At 36.1% G+C, this 21,878-nt stretch overlaps 1 protein-coding gene across 8 annotated transcripts in view; it reads right to left on the bottom strand.

Annotated features, from left to right (window-relative positions):
• TBC1D22A (TBC1 domain family member 22A) overlaps positions 1 to 21,878 on the bottom strand; it is a 169,541-nt gene that overhangs the window by 64,096 nt on the left and 83,567 nt on the right. For 6 of the 8 annotated variants that reach the window (XM_030478574.1, XM_030478577.1, XM_030478575.1 and 3 more), the window contains one exon: positions 10,823 to 10,950. In XM_030478574.1, coding sequence (XP_030334434.1) covers positions 10,823 to 10,950 — 128 coding nt within the window. Of the gene's footprint in view, positions 1 to 679; positions 692 to 3,395; positions 3,399 to 4,172; positions 4,180 to 8,935; positions 8,984 to 10,822; positions 10,951 to 21,878 lie in introns of those variants that run through there. The other 2 variants (XM_030478579.1, XM_030478578.1) reach the window with 2 other exon arrangements.

Below are 21,878 nucleotides of genomic sequence, written 5' to 3'. Positions count from 1 at the left end.
CTATTTTTACTGGATATTACGGGATTTGTTGAATACTAGTTTGTTCTTCCTTCACCCCTTCAAGGTTATGTTTGAATTCAGGTACTATGTCATGTACACTGGAAAAGAGTTAAAAATTATTTTGAAAGCTGAACAGATTTTCTGTGCAGGCTGTTAAAAGCTTTCCCACTAAAATTCTCTGCTTCAAAGCAAACCAGGTTAATCTGTGCGCTTCAACCTACTAATCTTCAGTGTAGTAGAATGTTCTGCAGTACACAGCCAAATTTGTCATGAATATGTACTCATTATTTTACATACGGTGGTGAGGATGCCCTGTTTAGTAAAGTGGGTATCAAATGAAGATTTCTGAATTTCAAGTCTATTATATGGCAATTTGTGTTGTTTCTTACCTGGATAAGGTTCTGCTATTCAGAAATCTATTATGCACAATAATATAAACCATATATGCAGTATTATTTCCAATTCTGTTGTTCATTTACAGTAGTAACAAAATGCTTTTATTTTCACTCAACTGTTCATCTTACGTCTACTATAAACACTTCTGATTTGATTTTAAATTGGTACTGTTCAAAGAAGGAAACCATGCATTCTCACATTAATCTATATCAACTCTCTGTTAGCTATGGATGTTTTAATAAATTTGAAACAGAGAACTGTACAATGTTAGGATTATTTTACATTTGTTCAGGTTCTAACAACAGTAAGACATCAGAAATAAAAGTTAAAAGAACAAATGGTAGTCATGGTTTACTTGTTAGTGTTAGCTTCTAAAAACACCAAAACCCAGCGTAACTAACAACGGGTGCTTGAGAAAAGAGAAGTAAGTAGATTCCAGTTTTAAAATACTAAACTGAGCACCTTGAACTTGCAGCATAGTATCTTAAGACACATAAGCAAAGTTCCAAGTGGAAGAGCTCTGTGGGAAGGAGGAGCAGCCGTATCCTGCTTTGCAGGAGTGCCATGAAAAATTCCTGTTGGGCTCTGGCTCCTTCCCCTGGGAATTATGAATTACACAGACTCCACATCCCTTCTCCTTTGAAACTATCAAAAAGTGCTACAAAAGTCTGACGTGTACGCAATCTAAAAGATGCACAAAATGAAAGAGCATATGGATATGAGAAACTTCCCTTTTTCTCTTCTTGTATCATGATTCTCTTTCAGACTTTGGACTTTAAGGACAATATTAACTTTAGTAAAACCGCCTTCTAGAAACACTGACTATTTCAAAGCAGCAAAACAAACTATCTTCTAGACTATCTAACATTCTATTATCCTATAGAATCATGCATCAAGATCCTGATCAATAAAGCATTTTAAAGGACATGCTTAATTAACTAAATTCATGAGTTGTTCTATTGAAGTCAATGGGATTATTCACATTCTTTTAATTAAGCATAAGAGAAAGTACTTTATCTCATCCCCTCTGCATTCACAAACAGCTTTCATTTAGCTACAGAAAAATTACCATCTATTTCAATAGTATTGGAAACTGCCTTAAGAACTTGAACCTACAAAAACCTACAGGCTTCGCTATGCATACCACTGAGTTTTGATTTTGTCTGGACTTTGCATGTCTAAATACCTTCCTCATAAAATAGCATGGCTACACATCTTTTTCCTTATTTTATTTCCCACATATAGATTCCTCCTTCATGTCAACGAAAGCTACCAAAACTAAAAAGGACAAAAACTGCCAATATGCAAACATATTTGAAATCCACACTTACTTTAAAAAATTGATCTAGTGGCCCAGAATTCCACAAGATAAAAGTCCTTCTGAATACTATGAAAGGAATTTCAACTCACTTTTTACACAAACTTAGAGAGCTTCCATTTTGAGATTAAGATTTCTAAATTTAAGTGTCTAAGAGCATGCTGTGTACTTAAGCTACACAGGTAATGAAGATATAGTCAATATGGTCAATGGAGCCTGAAAAGGTGTTCAGCTGACTTTAAGCCATACTTAATCTCTCTCTAGGCTCCTCTATTTCCTAGGTCTCCATCAGATGTCATGGAAGCCTAGAAAACTGACGCAGCAATACATATACACAAACCTGCAGTAAGATACTTATATTTTTTCATTTTTATCTCAAACTAAATCCCACCTCCACTGTTCACAGTAAGTCCATGGGTAGGAAGGGCAGAAACTAGAAAGCTTGGAGTTCCAGATCCAACAGACCTCTAAACCCAGAAATTCCCATGTACTGCTGAGTAATATGGAAACCCAAAGGCATGCGTTTGTGGCAGATGGTAACTTCAGCTTTTATGGGGAGTCAAACTTAAGCATCTCATACAGGCAGCTACTGTCAATTTTATAACTGCTAGTGTCAGTGTACATTTCTCGGCGTTCAGGTAAACGCCACTACACAGGCATTTACCCCCAAGAGGTAACCTGATATGCATCTCTCATGGTCCACAACCTGCTCTGCTGTACCACAGAATTTGATCAGAGATACAGAAAGTGCCAAGTTTGATTCTTCCTGCAAGGCCAGGACAAAATGTGAAAATAAAGACAGGGCTAAGAAGATGAGATGTATTACATAATATGGCTGAGATCCCTATTAGGAGAGGTGAAGGGCTGGCACAGGAGTAAAGCTGATTTTATTTGATGGAGGCTGGAACTTTTTTTTTTTTTTTTTTTAAGCTTTTCAAGGCAAAAAATGTAAGACAGGATGGGGGAAGATGAGGATACGTAACTGCAGACCACAGCTTGGGATCCGAATGTGCATACTGCTCTGTGTGCAGCTCAAAACCAGGGCCTGCTTAGTCTGCTTTCATCGGGACTTTGGGAACCCTGTCTCTCAATAAGAAACTGCAAAATAAATAAGAACAACTAACAAACTAGAGCTGGATGATCAACAAAAGAGTACCAATCATATATAGACATCGTTATTATTCTACAAACAGCATTTGGCTTTCTTCTTTTCCAGGAGAAAACCTGAGAGCTTATATAAATGTGAATTATTGTTGAAGAAACCTGTTTTTTCTTCATTTTGCACACAATCCTTACACACGTTAAAGACTGTACATAATATTAGATATACAGTTCAATAGAAAGCAGTCTGGTTCTTGCTCTGACTATCATCTCTTCCTTTCTTTGAGCTTTCTGTTATTTCACATTGCGGTTAGCACAAGATAAACAATAAGAGGTCACTGGCTTCAGTGCTATACCACTGAAATATAATTGCCTGCCACAATAAAGTCCTAATGAGCACAACTCTTGTCAATGGGAGGTTGCCTTGGCAACAAAGTTATCCCAGAAGATAACTATCCGTGTGGTAGGAGGTGATGACAGTCAGTTGCCTGACAAGGATTCGAAAAATATAAACTTTTCAATTGCTCAAGTTGAAGGGAAGCTTTATGTACCAGGAGTTTACTGACATAAGGGAAAATACTGACTTGCTGAACACAGTAGGATTTAGAAACTTCCAAAGAAATGCAGAGTTAGAATAAGGATGTTTTGCTTTAATACGAACATGCTTAGATTTTAGTCTTGCAAGTAAAAGTTCTTCTCTCATGTGTTCACATCTTCCTATGGTCCTACAGTTTAAATCTGATTTAAATCATACTTTTAGATTTACTTTTAAAGAAAACAATGGAAAAGGTGTTCTTGAATAATAGTGAAAGTGGGTGAGATCAAGGCTGGGTTCAGTAGACAGCAGGATGGTGAATTCCAGCTCTCAGGTAGGAAGCTAAAATAAAAATCCTCAAGAGAAAACAAGAGGTGATAGAATCGAACGGAGAAGCATGACCTGACTATAGGCTCCAGAGGCTGATGATGCTTTCTAATTCAGAAGCTGGTTTGTCTGATGGTATATGGCAGGTGGACAAGAAGAGTCACCACCGAGTCACACAGTATTTTTACCTTTATTTCCTACAAAAATGAAATTTTCACATTCACATTTTATGTCTGGGCAGGAAAGGTTATATCCCACTATGTCTGTCTTCCCTACTCCAGGAACGCTGGCCAGTTTCAATCAAATTGACAAATGCCTAGCCATCTTAAAGACATGATCCAACTCACACGTAATTGGATATAAAATATTCAGATGTCCAGACATTTTAACGAGTTCACTAAGCAAGACTCTAAAATTAAGTTGTTGTCAAACAAAAGAGAAAGTGTTCATGAATTAAAAGGACAAAACCAACAGGATAGGATCTGTGTTGCTCACTAAATTACTAAGTGGTCTTGAAAAGAATAGTTTGGTAAAGATGCAAAATTATTCAGGATAGCTTTTGCTGGTAAAAAATTAGGCTGGCTGCAAAAAGTTGCAGAAAGCCGTAGTGTCACTGGATAATAAGATGGCAAATGAAATTCAGTTTGGTTATACATACAGAGGGAAAAACGTTGCAAAGCATACACACCTGATGTTGTCTTTGACATTAACCACCAAGACAGACAGCTAGACTAACTATGAATAGTTACCTGAAAGCACTCATTCAACAAAATAGGCATGAAAAATTATAAATACAGAAATAAAGAAACAGAAAACAACTTCAACTCACTCTATGAATCTATGGCACGCTCATCTCTTGCAGAAGTTTCCATTTAGTATATGGCAGCAATAAAATGTATAGTAGAACTATAAAGATTACAGAGAAGAAAGATAAGCACAGAAAGTGCATGAAATGGCATCTCTAAGCACAGATATTTTCAGCTTGGAAAAGGAGTGACTGCATACAGTGACAGAGCACAGTTTTGAAACAGGTGATGTTTCAAAAAAGTGAATAAAGAATGATTTGACACAATTTCTCACAATCAAAGAAATAAGAGGATGTGGCTTCAGAAAATCTTTTGCTAAAGGAGGAGAATTTCTTTTCACACAGCATAAAGAAACTGCAAAACATCACTGTCACAGGATGGTTTACACAGTATATTTTAAAACAATTAGATACATATTTAATAACACTCAATGGGCATTAAAAAAAAAAAAGAAAAAGAAAAGTATAGAAACACAATAAAGCTCCTGAGTAGTAGACGATGGAAGGGTGTATACCTTCCCCACTCTGCTCTCACTCTAAATGTTTGTTGTTGTCCACTTAACCTAACCTGGTTCAAGGAACTTTACAGTCCGAAAAAAAGAAAAAAGACCAGATCACTGGGAGAGTGAGAGGTTTATGCTCCTGCTGAAGAAAAGGATGAGAATTTTCTACTTAATATCATGAACTCAATATGGAAAAGAGATATTACAGCTGACCTAAAGAGTATTCTTGACCATGAAAAATTAAATCTGCTTTCAGTAGATGCATTTTGAGTCTCTTGTCCCAGGTGGCTTAAGGCTTTGATTGAGACCAGAGTAGTAATAATATTTTTCTTGTATAGATTTTCTGGTGTCTGTTGAGAAATGAACTCCTGTTTCAACTTTAATTGATTTTTTTTTTTTTTTTTTAAATAAATACTAATCACAAGACAACTCTACAGAAAAACACACTGTCCTAGTTTGGCTGGGATAGAGATTTAAATCATTCTTACGTTCAGGGAATCAAAATCTCTGAGTCTATGCAAAAAATGGAAACACAGGAAAAAACTACATCTGCATGTTTTAACATTTCTTAAATTTCAACGACTGCTGGCCAGACTACTATTGTTACATGTAACCTTCTTTCCCCTCTTTTCGTCTTTTGTCTTTTTCCGGCAGGAAGCGGTGGTGTTACAATTTCTGTAACCAAAATTTTACTTTAGTATGACCCTAGAGTTAGATCTCTAGTTTTCCATGGGTATAAAGAGAAAACCTGTGCTTGTGCTATTCTTCATGAGCTTTAATAAGTTTTCTGCGTCCTCATAAATGATACCAACCAATAAATAGGAAACAAAGATGTCTGTTACTCCATTGGTCAATAGAGTACATGAGGTCCAATGTGAGCTACCTTACAATAAAAAAGAACACTAAGTCAAAGAAAGGGAAAAGAAACTTCATCCCATCTTGAAGAAGGAAAGGATATAAACGGCTGGCCAAGTATATGTGATAATACTCAGTCTAATGAAGACACGCTTACATTTTCCAGGAAAATAAAATAATGTTTATTTTGAGCAAAGGAAGCATCAGTCTCCTGGATGAAAAAGAAAGATTAAATTTCAAGGAGGAAAAAAATATATTTTTCTAAACCCACTTGCAGGACTTCAGGAAGAGAGGTTCCACCAGCAGTGGGTGCTCTCTATTGAAGTTTGTCTAATGGATGCAACCTGAGAAATGCACTATCAACCAAGATAGAAATTCTTCTTTGAAAAAGATGGCAAATAAACTGTCATCATTCTGATTCAACACTAGGGTTCAAGTCACAGCTCTGCTATCCCATCCTCTCTCCCTTGCACTGGCTGTGGTACCCATCAGCCCCCTCACTGGGCTAATCTGAAGAAAACTAATGGATAGTGTCAAGAAGCAGGGGATAACAGGAACAAGTAGAAAAACCTATTTCAGCAGCGAGACAGTAAATCAACTCAATGGTATTGTCAAATTCTAACAGAGTTTTTATTTGCTTTTTCCTATACCTTTTGTAAATCTTCGTAAGTATTTTGCATTTTACATGGTAGGATTATATGGTTTAATTTGCATTTATTTTTCATGGTAAGCCTTAAGATATCTTGGTAATGCTGAAGTTTTCCTCACACAAGAATAGGGTAAAGCAGGAAAGTGGGAGCACCAGGGCACTGTAAACAGTACCTATCAAACCTGCCTGTTTTGCAGTGTATCCAAGAAGTCTGAGTGTGTGACTCATTTCAATGATACTAGCCTATGGTGAGCTGGCAATATAGCACTCAGCTAAGTGGTACTTAAACAAAAAGGCTTCCTGGCAGGAGAAAATATTAGGCTGTACACTTGAAGTCTAAACATTCACGCGGCACTTGCTACCATGTACTTAAAACTGAAAACTAATATATATAGGTGCTGTAATTTTTTTCACTTCTCATTTTCTTTTTTCTTTTTTTCCCTGAGCAAGTTCTTAGCTAAGGAACTTATGTCAGTGTCTCTTCTGCAAATTATATACTACTACAGTTAGTTACACAGAGAGATCACTGCACAAAAGACAGCACAAAAAGGTAATTTATGTAAGAACATCAGATCAGCAGGAAAACACTGTAATGAAAAATACATGCACTCCATTCTACATGAAAAGTAAATAAAATGAAGTACTTATGTGCCAATGAAAATTCTCCTTCTATTTAAAACAGCAGTCAGTATAACACCATGCTATGATTTGATGGCATTGTCGAAGATTTCCTTCCAACTCTCAACTGCCCAGAAATCAAATATAGTTTTGCACTCAATATTTAAGCAGTTTAAAACTACTGATAGTTAAAACTAAACACTGGAACAAATCCAAAACTAACTTGCATTTCATAAGTCTGTAGAAATATGCTGAACACCACATATCTTGAATAATTCAGCCATCATGCTACCTCATTTTACCAATCCTTTATGCCAAAAACCATGACAAAATATGAGATAAAAATGCAAGAGAAAATACAAAGATAAACCTGAGGTCTTATGTTACACTATTTTTGGTTTGTGGAATCTTTCACACTTGACAAAGTCTATGAACATTCATATTAATCAGTTCTACAGGTTTAAAATTTGAGAGTCTTGGGCGTGACTTAACAGCAATTTCTATTTTGAAAGAATTTACAAGGTATTTACAGCATTTATCTCGTTTTTTAAAAAAAGAACGAAAACTAATGATAGCAAAGCCCGAATCAAGTGAAAAAGTGGGGTAATTTGATCTCATTAAAATGCAATTCAAGTTAAAGAATAAACCAAACTAAATATTTATGCTTAAGAAGCTCTCACAACATATCCTTTGTAAGCACGATGCATAATGTCTGTAATTTTTCTACTTTACAAAGTTCTGCCACAGAAGACAGTGATATATTTTAGTGGATTTCACAGATACAGTTACAGAATACCAGAGTATTTACTGAAGTAAGGATTTGGGAACCTTTCCAAGTTTCTCACTCCTTCAATTCTAACTTGTTCAAGTACAGGTACTTCGGATTATATGTCCAATGATGTACTTCACAGAGCCTAACAAATGACTGATGAATCCTAAATTAAACTAGACAGAAAAGAGGACACCAGCCAGAGTACCTTTGCTATCCTACATACAGAGACAGAGGTGGAAGTCATTTAAGTGTCCAATCCCATTCTCACTGAAGGCAATGGAAGAACTGCAACAAATTTTGAGAGACAGAATGCAGTTCTAACAACTCCAGACAACAACAGTTATCTATCACACTAGGGAATACATAACAGCAGACTATTTAAGTGTGCTGTCATTCCCCTGAAAACCCCCTGTTGCAGTTCATGAGAAAAGGGGGACTGCTCTGAGAATGACCAATCGGGAATTTAAGCTGGAGACAGCATAGTATTTATCTTTCCACTGCAAACAGAGGAAACATGCAGCTCAGCAATACCAGGCATTATTTCAGCTTTGATGGGGAGAGAGGAAGACAAAGGAGACAAAACACATTTTTCCATGAAAACATCATCAGCAGGATCTTCTCTTTCAAGAGAGGCCACTGTTCTCTAATCCTTGGGAGGGGAGGGAAGCCATCCACCATCACCCTGGATTTCCGCAGGAAATGGGGGAGCCAGAACTCACCCTCAGTGAAGACATGAAGGATTCCAACAGTCCTGCCTGTCTTCCAATTCCTTCCACATAAAGAAATCTGACTGTCCTACCAATCCTCTGGCATTGCCAAATCACATTGTGTGCTGGGCCTAGAGCTGCCTGTATCAGTGCCTTGCAAAACGCCTCATCCCTTCCCAAGAGCCGTAAGATAGGTAGAGTCTGAGCAAAGCCCCTCATATTAGCAGTGTAGGGATACCTGTAGTCCCTGCTGTGGCTAATATTACACTGCAACATGATTAGTTCACCTTCTCTATGAGCTTATCCTGCAGTTAAAGATATTTCTGTTTACAGTAGTTTGAGAACTCTTGAGTCTGCTGAATAACTAAACCAAGAAAACAGTACAGAACTGCTGCACCTGCTGAGTCAAAACACAGAAATACACCTTAAGCATGTTTAATATACAAAAATAATCCCACTCTAGCTAGAAGAATCCCATTTAGGTATAAGAAACCTTCATTGAAAAAATACACTTGGAAATCCCATGTGAATACGTAAGTTTTAAGCTTTTAAATACTACAGAGAACTATTGTAATATAGCAAAACTTGCTAAAAATCAGAATATTCAGAACCACTTATTATGGCTAAAAAGATCCCATTGAACTTGAGAGGTTCCTTTCAGCATGGCAACAGTTAGCTTGAGAAAGTAACCACATGCTTGGTCTTCAAAAGAAGTTTTTTAACATTATCATAGAATCATGGCTCACAGATGAGTTCCAAGTGAAGTTTTGGCAAAGCCAGCTATTTCTTGGGCACATACAGGTGGTTAGCTGCATCAAGGAACTGCTTTTACATGATTTTAGCACATCGATGAGACTAATGATCAAGTACCAAATGCAGTGATAGAGTTAGCATGGTAAAAAAACCTTCAGGAGTTAGAAATGCTGCACCAATAGCAACAAAAAATATTCAAAATTAAAGAAATTAACTACAGTAAAACATTTTAAATAGATCAATCTTTCAGTTTATCAGAAAGATCATATAAAGAACAAATATTTTCCACTGGAAGAAAATGCAAGGTAATAACAGATATTAAAATGAATAACATGTTATAATGAGACAAAGGAGATAAAAGGACCCCAGGTGGACGCAATATTCAAATTCAGTTCAGAAATTTGTTGAAGATGAACAGCCGAATAAAACATGCAAGGATACCACCTCCTAGGACACACTAACAGTAGAAGTCGTAGATCATTCTTAGCATTTCTTAACATTTTCTTATCAGATTTGGATACCATTCTACAAAACACACTTCACCAAAACAACCTAGTAGACTCATCAAATGAATAGCAAGCAAATTCTTAACCCTCTATGAGATGTCTGTATAGATGGTCTAAGTGAACAATCTGGCATTAAAGTGTATGTAACTAACTAAACTTTGCTACATAACGAGTAGATGTGAAGACACTGATATTTAAAGATGTCACATCTCTTTCCAGGACATAAATTATGAATTATTTTCATATTTACTAAACTAATTCAGTTGAAAATTCTTATGGAATTTAAAATATTTTTACTTTTCTTCATTTATTTATTTTTCATTAACTTCAACCTTAAAGGTAGTAGAGGATATATTGTTTAAATACATAGCTGAAAACTCCAACCAGAAGCTACTGGAGCGTCAAGTAACAGAAATAAGAATGGGTAAAGTTTTTTCTGATATCAATTCCTTAACTTGACAGTCAGACAAGAAATTATCGAGGAAAAATAATTACCTCAACTAGAGGTCAGTAACATAACAAGTTTTGTCTGGACGGACAATAGGACAGAAGACATGATGGGAGGATGAATGTTGAGATCTGGAGGCTGGAAGCTAGTATTGGATTGAGTAGTTAAGCAGATGGGCAGTAAGAAGCCTGGGATTAAGCCTCAGAATCAAGGGATTAAGCACAATTCAATGTTTTACTTCTCTGAAGAGACAAAAGAGAATATCGATACTAACCCATGCTTTGAGTGAGTGTTCATTTTAGTACTATAAACTATCACAACATCAAGTGCTTGGTTTTGAAGGACAAAAAGACTGAGGACATTAAATATTTCCAATTGTTAATAATCCCTGAAGGCTTTTTCTCTTTTTATGATGATTCTTAGATCATCATAGACACCAAAACAAAAGGTTAAAGAAAAAACACACACAAGCATACTGGCATGCCCAAAACACGTTATCAGAGTTATGGAGGTTTAAAAAAGTACTTACTTGGTATGTGTCCCATAACCTGATGGTACACCGTAAAGGGACTTCTCTCATCAGCAAGTTATTCATCCAACGGAAAGCAAATTGCAAGTATTTCACCTCATGCTGATCCAAGTGCCTATGAACTTGTTCTGAAGAAAGAATAAACAGATATTTACTGCAACTTTTCTGTAGTCCATAAGGATCAAATGCACTGTCTGAAAAAATAAAATACTCTTCCGTTCTCAAGCAAATCAAATGTGTTGATGCATGCAAACTCTTATAACTGCATGACAATCCCCAAAATATAAGCAAGTAATTACACATTACATTGGATTTATTTTTCTGCCTCTTGATAGCTTAAACAACTGCTCTCAGTGGTGCTATCTTAAGAAAAGATTAAAGTGAGAGCTTTAAAATGTACCACAAAAAATACACAAAGTTAAAAAGTGAAATTATTTGGTACATATATCCTCACTTAATTTCTTAGGCTACAAATTAGTTGGGGCAAGACTACAACAAAGAAGGTTTGCAAATAACATAATAGCTTCCAAAAATCAAGTGCTGTTAATAAAAAGAAGACAACATTAAATAACAAGGCAAAGAAATACAAGGGAAGTACATGTAAAGGTTGCATTCACTTGAGACAAAAAAAAAAAAATAAAAAATGCTGAGAATAACGTGTAGGAAATAGAGTGAGCAAATTTAAGTAATTTGCAACTTACATAATTTCTTAGTCTAACAAATAAATAGAAATAAAAACCCAGTACAAATCAATGGTTTCTAAAGCAGTACTCCTACACACTGTATTTATTGTAGCACGTTTACTATTTGAAGGCTGTGATAATCACTTGCATGGCTTATTGCTAGAGCTAACAGAACCAATATGCTCATGGCGCTTATGTATTTAGCAGAACTTCCTTCAAAAAGGATCACAGACATTCTGTTAACAGGTTTTAGCTAACAGGCATGAGTATGAGGTTAGCATGGTGTAAATGACAAATACTGCAGAAATGCTAGTGCCTTATTTTAGATAAATTTATGACAAGAAGTCTTTGTTAAAGCCTTAGAAAGACATTCCTACTGTCTTTCTTTATACAAATACAATCTTGGGGGATTTTGCTACCCAGGCTATGTTTCGTCCACATTCACAGAGATGTATTATCAGCTAAAACAATGCATAAATGCTGATCCTGCAAATTTCACATTTCTCAGAAAGATCTAAAAAGTCACTGTAATACTAAATGAATTAAAAACATTAATCCCAAGAGTATGGTTGCACTGTTAGAGAAAACATTACCTAAAGATTAAGGTCGTAGAAGTTAAATTAATCTCAATTATAATATAGACTGAAGTTACTAAAATAATTTTTTTTTCCCTCAAGATATATCTTGTGGCCATATGAAAATGTCAGCCAATATGATACAGTTGTTTCAATATGGAAGCAAGAAGTAGAAATTTTTTAGATTTTAAAAACAATGAACAGTGAGCTTTTTAAAAAGTAAGACCAGTCACAACACTTTATACTGGAAGTCCGCCTATCACAACATTCCATCTCCAGTGGTGTCTGCAAACAAATACTCATGGAAAAGTATAAAGCACTGGTATTTCTCCATGGCACTTCTCAGCCTCTAGCTATCTGTGGCTAAGGCACTCTTCAGGAGATGTGGTATTTATGTTCCTAAAGTTATAGCCTTCTGTAATATCAATATAGCCAACTATATAAAACTGTGTGCATATCTTAAAACTGTTACCTCTCTTGGGAACTCTTTAAAGTTGTAACTATATATAAACATGGGTGAATCTTTAAATGATTCATTTCACTTCTATGTATAACACCAGCTAATTAGATACTTCTGCTATACAATAGACTGAACTGATGCCATGGGATGTGAAAAGGCAGAGAATGAGGGTGGAGAGGTAATGATCTTGTGCTATTTAAGTGATCTCATCAATTCCTGGATAATCCCTCTCCTTCTGTCATTATGTGTACAAGAGAAGTACTACAGCATTACCACTGTATATTGTACATACACATTGTCAATATTTCTAAAATTACATGAGGACTTTGTGATGGATTTTCTGCTACCCATAATAGCCTCAGCCTTCCAGTCTTAATAATCTGTGACTAATCTTCTTCCTTCCTCTACAAACCTAATATCCTCCCATCACTTTCATACCCTTCTTTCCCAGGCTTTCTGCAAAACTCATCAGCTGCCACAGCTAGGAAAGAGACAACAGTCAATATCAAGGCTAGTTCTGAGCCCTTCCTCAGCAGCATTGCTAATCTGGGTAACTTTTCTTTTTTTCTTACTAATCAGCAAATAAGCTTTATAAGAGTCATGGAATTCTGCACAATGGAGACTTTTCTCCCTCTGTATAATGCTGATGAAGCAAGTCCTAAGCTTGAAAAATTATTGGAAAGAGAAGACAGATGTGGTAATCATGCTCTAAAGTTTGCAACCTTAGAGAAATAGGCTTAAAAATGAAACAGGGCAGTTTATATGTAGAAGTCCACATTCTGAAGACAGTAGAAGCTTCAGAAACCTCTGTATTTTCATTTTCCACACAGAGGCCTTGCATGTCTCTAACTCCTAAGCAGTTAGAATAGAACAGAACAGTTCCAGTTGGAAGGGTCCTACCATGATCATATAGCACAACTGCATGAACACTCCAGGGCTGACCAAAAACTAAAGCTAATGTTAAGGGCGTTGTCCAAATGCCTCTGAAATACTGACATGCATGGGGCACTGACCAGCTCTCTAAGAAAGCCTGTTCCAGGGTTTGACCACCCTCTCGGTAAAGAAATGCTTCCTAATGTCCAGTCTGAACCTCTCTGGCACAGCTTTGAACCATTCCCATGCATCTTATTACTGGATACCACAGAGAACAGCTCAGCATCTCCCTCTCCATTTCCCCGCCTCAGGAAGCTGCAGAGAGCAATGAGGTCACCCCCCAGCCTCCTTTTCTCCAGACCAGACAAACCTAGAGTCCTCAGCCACTCCTAACAGGACATGCTTCCCAGGCCTTTCACCAGTTTCACTGCCCTCCTCTGGATGCTTTCAGAGACCTTCACATCCTTCTTAAGTGGTGAGGCCCAGACCTGCACACAGTACTCAAAGAGAGGCTGCACCAATGCTAAATACAGCAGCATAATCACCTCTTTTGACCAGCTGGTTATGCTGCATTTAATGCACCCCAGGATGTTTGATGCCCTCCCGGCTGCCAGGGCACATTGCTGACTTGTATAGAGCCTGCTGTTGACCAACACCCCCAGATCTCTTTCGGCAGGGCTGCTCTCCAGCCACTCCTCTCCCATTTTATACTTATACCCAGCCTTACTCCGTCCCAGGTGCAGGATCTGGCATTTGTTCTTGTTAAATTTTCAAATGTTAAATAAACCATTGATGACTGCCCAACGTTCCAATCTATCTAGACCCCCCTGCAAGGCCTCCTGTCCCACAAAAGAGCCAACAGCACCTCCCATTTTTGTATCACCAGCAAACTTGCTAATGGTGCATTTAAGTCCTGCATCCAGATCAGTGATATAATATTGAACAGGACTGGCCCGAGAACTGAACCTTGAAAGACACCACTAGTGACCAGTCGCCAGCCAGATGTACAACCCTTTGAGCTTTCCCCTTCAGCCGGTTCTTCACCCAGAGCACCACTATCAGAGCAGATACTCAGGACAAACACAGAATTACTACCATGTGCCTGCCTTTGCGCTGTGTGAATTCAGCTGCAAGTTAAATATAGTGACCTGAGATACTGTGTTAGATTTCTTTTTTGTCAAATTTAGATACCTATATTGCAGACTAATCTAATTAGATAATTCACTACATCAGGATGCAAAAAAGTCAGTTTTATTTCTAACTGAAGTTACTAACTCACAAACATTTTTGTTCTTCACACAGCAAAACCAAATTTCATTTCATTGCTTGAAGCCACTGAAAGTAAGTAATGAAGAACAATAAATTGTGCCAGCTGTGATATTTCAACTACACTTGTTAACAGCCATAATGAATTTCTTGAAAGTTGCTTGCTAGTCTAAACAAGTTGAAAAATAGACTACTAAATTCTGTGCATTATAAACAATTGATGCAAGACTGGCATAGAAGATGCACTGAGTAAAAAGGCTAATTCTTCCTACTTTGTAAGTAATGGTGAGTAGAGGCTATTTTGCTGATAAAGGTAATTTGGACAGTCATAATCTAAATTTAAATTTTCCATTTCAGTGAAAATAAGTACATGTGTGCAATGAACAAGCGAGATATATAATTACTGTAAGCTTTCAGACTTTAAGTATTTTATAAAAAATACTTCTACTGCAGTCTCTGATAGTAAAATAGTATTACAGTTAAGAAAAATAGCTCTTTTATCAAAATTCAAAAGAAAGAATTATAATAAGTTTCTCACTACTTTCAACAAATCTATATATAAAGTTTTGGTGAAGCAAGTCTTCTGATTAAAGAACAAAAAAAATATACATATGCATTCCAAAGTAGCATATTACCAAAAATATGTATTTTGTACATCAAAGGCATTTATAAATATTGATAATTTCAGTAAGTATACTTGTTAGATATATTAGTTTGAATGGCCACATTCAGCCACCTTAAATGGATGCTTATCATGGCAGAAGGACTTATACACATAAAATATTTATCCTTAATATTTAAAGTCAGCTTCTCATCTGTTTTACTGATTTCAAAATTTAAATACCTCCAGCGATGGTGACTCAACCACTTCCCCGGGAAGCTTGTTTCAACGCTTGACAGCTGTTTTGGTAAAGAAGTTTCTCCTAATACCCAATCTAAACCTCTCCTGGTGCAAATTGAGGCTGTTTCCTCTTGTCCCATCACATGTTATTTGGGAGAAGAGACTGACACACACCTTGCTACAACCTCCTTTCAGGTAGTTGTAGAGAACAGCAATGTGTCCCCTGAGCCAGCTTCCTTGCTCTTCTTTGTTGCACCTCAAAGTCTCTCTTGTAGAGAGGGGCCCAGAACTGAACACAGTATTCAAGGCACGGCCTCACCAGCGCCAAGTACAGGGGACAATCACTTCTCTAGTCCTGCTGGCCACGCTATCACTGATAAAAGCCAGGATGCTGTTGGCCTTCTTGGCTACCTGGGCACACATCTCATACTTAGCCTGCTGTTCCCCAACACCCCCAGGTCCTTTTCCACTGAGCAGCTTTCCAGCCACTCTTCCCCAAGCCTGTAGCATTGCATGGGATTGTTGTGACACAAGTGCAGGATCCAGCAACGAGCCTTGTTGAACCTGTGACTTGACACTTGACTGACAGCTTCCAAGTACTAAGTTTCCACCTACAATACTTCAGTACCGTTTTCATAACTAAAAAGCAACCAACCAACTAGATTTTTTTTTCTACTTAATGCAGTACTATAGTAGGCACTTATTTCTACTTAGCTGAACTTTCTAAAATGTGGGTAGCTATTAAAAAAAACAGACAGTATTGTAACACAAATAAACTACATAACCTAGAGGAACACTGCTTACTAGAAATGGTGTTACCACAAGGGTTGCCCCTGCAAGCTTGCGTTCATGAGACCAAATCCTCCTGAAAAGCAGTGACTGCTTAAGTTTCACCTCTGAGCTACCACAAACGTTTGATAAAACTGATTTTCCCAAGTAAGGCCTCCAGGCCTCCAGATATCCTTAGGGAACAAGCATCTCTTTGACTGCACCAGCGCCATATGGATATGGTCCTCCATGCTTGTGTTCCTTCACTTTGCAGCCCATTTTGCTCCAGTCTAGACTCATAGACAGGTGATTAACATGGAGTAGTTCATGCGACTTCATTCATTCAGACAGGGACTCCACAACCACCAACACATCCACCACCACCTTGCCTGTACTACTCATTCGGTCAATATAGCAACAAAATATTGAAATCTTTTCTACTACACGTTTAAATACTGCTATTTGCATAAAATTATAGCTCCCACATATTGAAGTTTGCTGTCCAAAAAGAAGGAATTTTGTCATCAGTATATGACTATTTTCTGAGTACTCTACCTACCTAAAGCAAATTTTGGTTGTCGTTCTCTCTCTTCCAGAAACATTTCTACATTGTTCAAAGCCAGTATGTTTATGGGACATAAAGCTATGAGTTTGGAGGAAAATCTCAACACCAGATTTAACCAGATGCAGATTACAGCTTAGACCTCTCAACCTGAATTAATGAAAGTCTGAACAAAACTAATTCTGTCAAGACTACAGCTTAGTATATTAATTTTTATTAATATACATTAATAACAAAAGAAGCTCCTAATGACTGAAAAAGACATTCAAAAGATCATAAATGTGCACTTGAAGACAAGATCTCATTATGATACACAATTCAGCTTCAAGTAATAGTAGGGATCTGAGTGAAAGATTTACATGTTGATTATATCTTGTTCCAGAATTAGTTTGCTTTTTATAACTGGCTAAAACAATCCATTGTAAGAATTATAATAAAAGCATTTAAAAAAATAAATTGAAAAGTCTTCTACAAAATGAAAAGATGACTGGCAGAAAACCAGAAATATTACCAATTCATATTCTCCTCATGGCCTACAATTTAGAGACAATGGCGTATTTGAATTTAGCTTACTAAATGTACAGCCAATAGCTATGACTGAGAAATACCTTCTTCACAAACAAAACTACTCCAAGTAGTAAAAAGCACCAAGACACTGATCCCAACGCAAAAGAAGACAATACTAGAGGAGGGAAGGAAGGAGGGAGGGAAGACCTAGTTGTCTTAGAGAATCAAATGTAAGTAACAATTCTGTGGTATTCAATGCAAAATGGAAGAAAGTATTAGCAGGAAAAGCAGTAGCAATCGAGGAAGATCTACTGTTCTAGCTAAAAGTTAAAAATATATCCTGTGTTTCCAGATGGAACTCAAACTTCATATCCAAAGTGCAACAAACAACAGTGAGAAATACGTTTGATGAGACAATTCTACTTCCATATAGAGTACACTGGACTTCAGTAACCTCTTCTAAATCCTAACTGTACACTTTCACAACAAGGTTTATGTCTAACACTTTTTAAATTCCCCAACATATTAAACTTCTTTCTTCTTCCCTTTTTTTTTTTAATTTGCTATGAAAATTTGGCTATTGAAAAGTTAAAGTGCTTACAGAGGTCAGGAATTTACAAATGGTTTTATAGTCAGTCTCAACTCCTGCTAAGATCTCTGAACCCTGTAACAGCATACAAATATAATCTCCATGGTAAAACATAAAAATATGATTTAAAAGATGTATTAAATAATTATAATGCCCAGTGACCAGCATTTAAGAGTGGATTAAAGTATAATTCAGTAATCACAAATATAAAACCAGACAAAAAAGAACTACCGGTGAACTGCGTAAGATGGCTTTGTTAAAATGAAAGCGAGCTTTATGGCACAAATTAATTAAAACAATTATGAAATGCTTCCAAGATTTTTAATCACTTCAGCACCAAGCTGACATATAAAGATGGTCCGACAGAGAAGGTCCTTATTAATCACTAATTTTCAACAGCAGCAGTAAGGTCTAAATAGGAATCAATTCTACATTTATTTCCACTGCAGAATGGTTCTGCATGGTTAAAGAATACCAGTCTTTTTAAATACTACAATTAGAGGTCTTTTTTCCCCAGACACTTCAACACAATCTTAGTTCAATGTTTTACAATATAATTAAACATGAACATAATTTTGCACATACCATTAAGTATTCTTTAACCATAATTTAAAAAAATCATTAGCATGATTGAATACTTAACAAAGATCGATCACATGTCACATCTTATCACAGTTTCATCATCAGTTCATTGTATGAACTCCAAAAGATTCAGATTAAAAAACCAAATTAGTTAATGTATATCTATCACAGTATATTGAACAGTTCACTTGCTCCACGAGTTCTTATTAAACAACTGCAGTTGTTTAGTAAGAAAACATATTAGTCTTGGTTGATATTTTGCCTTTTGGAGATTCAGATTTTCCTAAACAAAAAAGTAAGCAGATTTTTCTCTGCAGTTTAAAAAGTTTAATCAGCACAGAAACTGAATGTCCTTTGGAAACTACGAAAGTATCAAAACTACTCAATAGGTATCTCTATGTACTTTTGGGCTTAAATCATCATAGGATATTAAGCTCTGAGCAGAACCATGATAAATTTGTGTTTGAAGCATTGCACAGTACTACGGGAATAGGGGCCTTTATAACCTAGGACAAGAATCTGCTGAATGACAAACACCAATGCAACCTTCAAAGGAGCGACTGTAGGAATCCCAAGTGAAGTCTGGACATTTAAAACTTTAGCAGTCCAGAAAGAACATGCAGCTTTTAAATCAACTCAGACATTGGAAAGGATAATTCCACCAGTACTAATCTTACCTTTTAGATACATTTACAACAAATATTTCAAAGCATGAGAAGTACACAAAATGGTGCAATTAAATAAGCTCTTTCACTGGGGGTAAGCAAAAATATGTGTAAAAATGAGAATGTTTTAATTGACTATGTTTCATTAAGAACTTGACCTGCATATATATACATATAACACATAAAAATATATACAAGAGATCCATATTTTAAATTTCTATGTGCATAAATAGCAAAAATATGTGCAAAGTATAAATTTAAGGCCATGACATAAAAGCACTTTACCACAAGTCCTTACTTGTGGCATTATCTACAGAACTGCAGACAATTGACTAAGACATTTGTCACCCAAGACAGAAATACGTAAATGAAATATGATTAGTAGAGCTAAGATTAATTTGTTTAGAACATTAAAACAAAATGTATTATCTAATTTGTATTTCATTTGCAGTGAATGAAACAAACACATTTACCATATGGCAGCAATTAAAAAAAATAGGATTTATAAAATTGCTAAAATAACATGATTTTAAAAGGTGAAAAAACATTTTAAGTGCACCAAGGCATAAACAATATTTTCCCGAATAATATTATGTAATATTTATTAAGTCATTCCATAAATACTTTGCATGTAGTAGCTTTAATTTTGCACTAAAAATACTTTCCTGTCTCTTGACAAAACTGTGATTTTTTTCTCCAATATTAAAATGAAAATAAATCAGAAATTATCCCAATTAAAATATCATATTTAAGAATACCTATTAATATTTTTCAAAACAGATGGCCAAAGAAGTGTTTACAATGGATACAACAGAAATACTGAAAAATTACTGAACTTTTGAAAAATATAGCTGGATTCTAAAGGAACTTCCTTAAGGAAATGTTAGAATGCAGCAATCTTTTTATGTTCTTACGAATTTCTCCATTGCTTCCATTTTCAAAAGAAGGGAAAACTGTATACAGCAACAGGGGTTTTGGCTGTTTTAGGGGAGTTTGATTTTTTTTTTTATTTTTCCATCTCTTGTTACTATGATTCAAGGGCCAATTCTATAATAAGATCGGTAATTACTGGTGAAAGAATCTGGAACACTAATAACACAGAATTTATTTAACTACAACAAAACATAAACACGGATCACGCTGTGCAGAACACAGATGCAAACCCTGTGAGTTGTTCTATAAAAGATATAGAAAAAAATCTTCCCAAACTTACACTCACAGAAGATGCAGAATATTTATGCTAAGATGATTCATCAATACTGCCTTTATAGTTTATTGTAATGCTAATAAGAAGCCAACAGAATAAAAAATAAATTTAACATTATAAAAAGCTATTTTTTTAGAACTGCCTTCTTGCTAATTTAGAGAGGATGCCATGCAATTTTAATATCTTCTTTTGTCAATACTTGTGGAAACCCAAGACTACTTTTGTCTACAAATGCTCAGCCTTCTCCAGATGGCTACCTCAAAAGCTAATGTAATCACCAGATGTCTTACAGTAAACCAAAGAAGCTGAGACTTTCCCAAGTATGAAACCAGCCAAATGCTACACACTGCTAAATTCTGGAAACACAAATCCTGAATCAAATCTGGCATTCCTACACTATGCCTTTTTGCTTTGAAGCCTAAATGAAGCAAAAGTGGAAGACAGCATGCCACATGAGTGTGACCTTTTACAAACAGGAGAAATGCTTCCTGACTTAGAGCAGAAAAGCTCTACTGACATTACAGGAACCAGAAAATATAACAGATTCCTTATATTATTGAGCAATCTATTGATCCTCCCTCTCAATATTTTTGTATAATTCCTAGAGCAATCTGAATGATGAGCAGATAAATGAGATTGAATAACATTTTATCTTCAAATTCCATTTCATCTATAACAGCATTCTATTAACAAACTCAAAAATTCCAATAAGCATGATTCATCAAAATTATTTTCTGAAGTTTAAGCAGACTGAGATTATGATTAAATTAACAGAGTAGCTTGGCTGTTTGAAGTCTACTGCAATGTTCTACAGTGTACACACAAGGACAGTTACTTGGAGAGGAGTTGTGATTCACAAGGCTGGGTTAGTGAAGGTGACTTGAATCACTAACATAACGTATTAACACTCTCCGAAGGGCGAGCATCACTTTTCATACACTGGTAATCCATTACTGTTAGCAAACAATCTGTACAAGCTTCTCCTCTCACACAGCTACTTACTATGTTAAGACACAGTAGCAACAGGAATACTATTTTCTTCCACAATAACCTTAATTAGCACATAGGATATTTACAATAAATATAAATTGTGAAATTTCTTTTTTAAAAATACTCACACCGGCTGAATTCATGCATAGCTGAACTCATATCAGCCATACATTTACCTTTAGGTACAGTATAACAGATCCAGTATAAAGATAAAAAGACAAAAACAAAGAGAAATGGAGTAAAGCACAACAATGTATAATATAATCAAACTATGACACAATTTCATCAAAGCACCAACCAGAATCCCTTACCTGAGGGATCCAAAAGTTCGTGAAATGACAGCAGTACACATCCACCTATCATTGAAATAGCTGCTATTGCTGTTTGAAAAGGAAGCCAGTAAGATTTGGCTGTAACTGGCTACAACTACAGCAGCCAAACCTTTAAACAGCCTTACCCAGAGGCTGCAGAATCTCCATCCCTGGAGT

Source organism: Strigops habroptila, chromosome 3, assembly GCF_004027225.2.
Source record: "Strigops habroptila isolate Jane chromosome 3, bStrHab1.2.pri, whole genome shotgun sequence".
Lineage (NCBI taxonomy): Eukaryota > Metazoa > Chordata > Aves > Psittaciformes > Psittacidae > Strigops > Strigops habroptila.
Note: the sequence above shows the minus strand (reverse complement) of the source record. Positions and strands in the feature narration are given on the sequence as shown.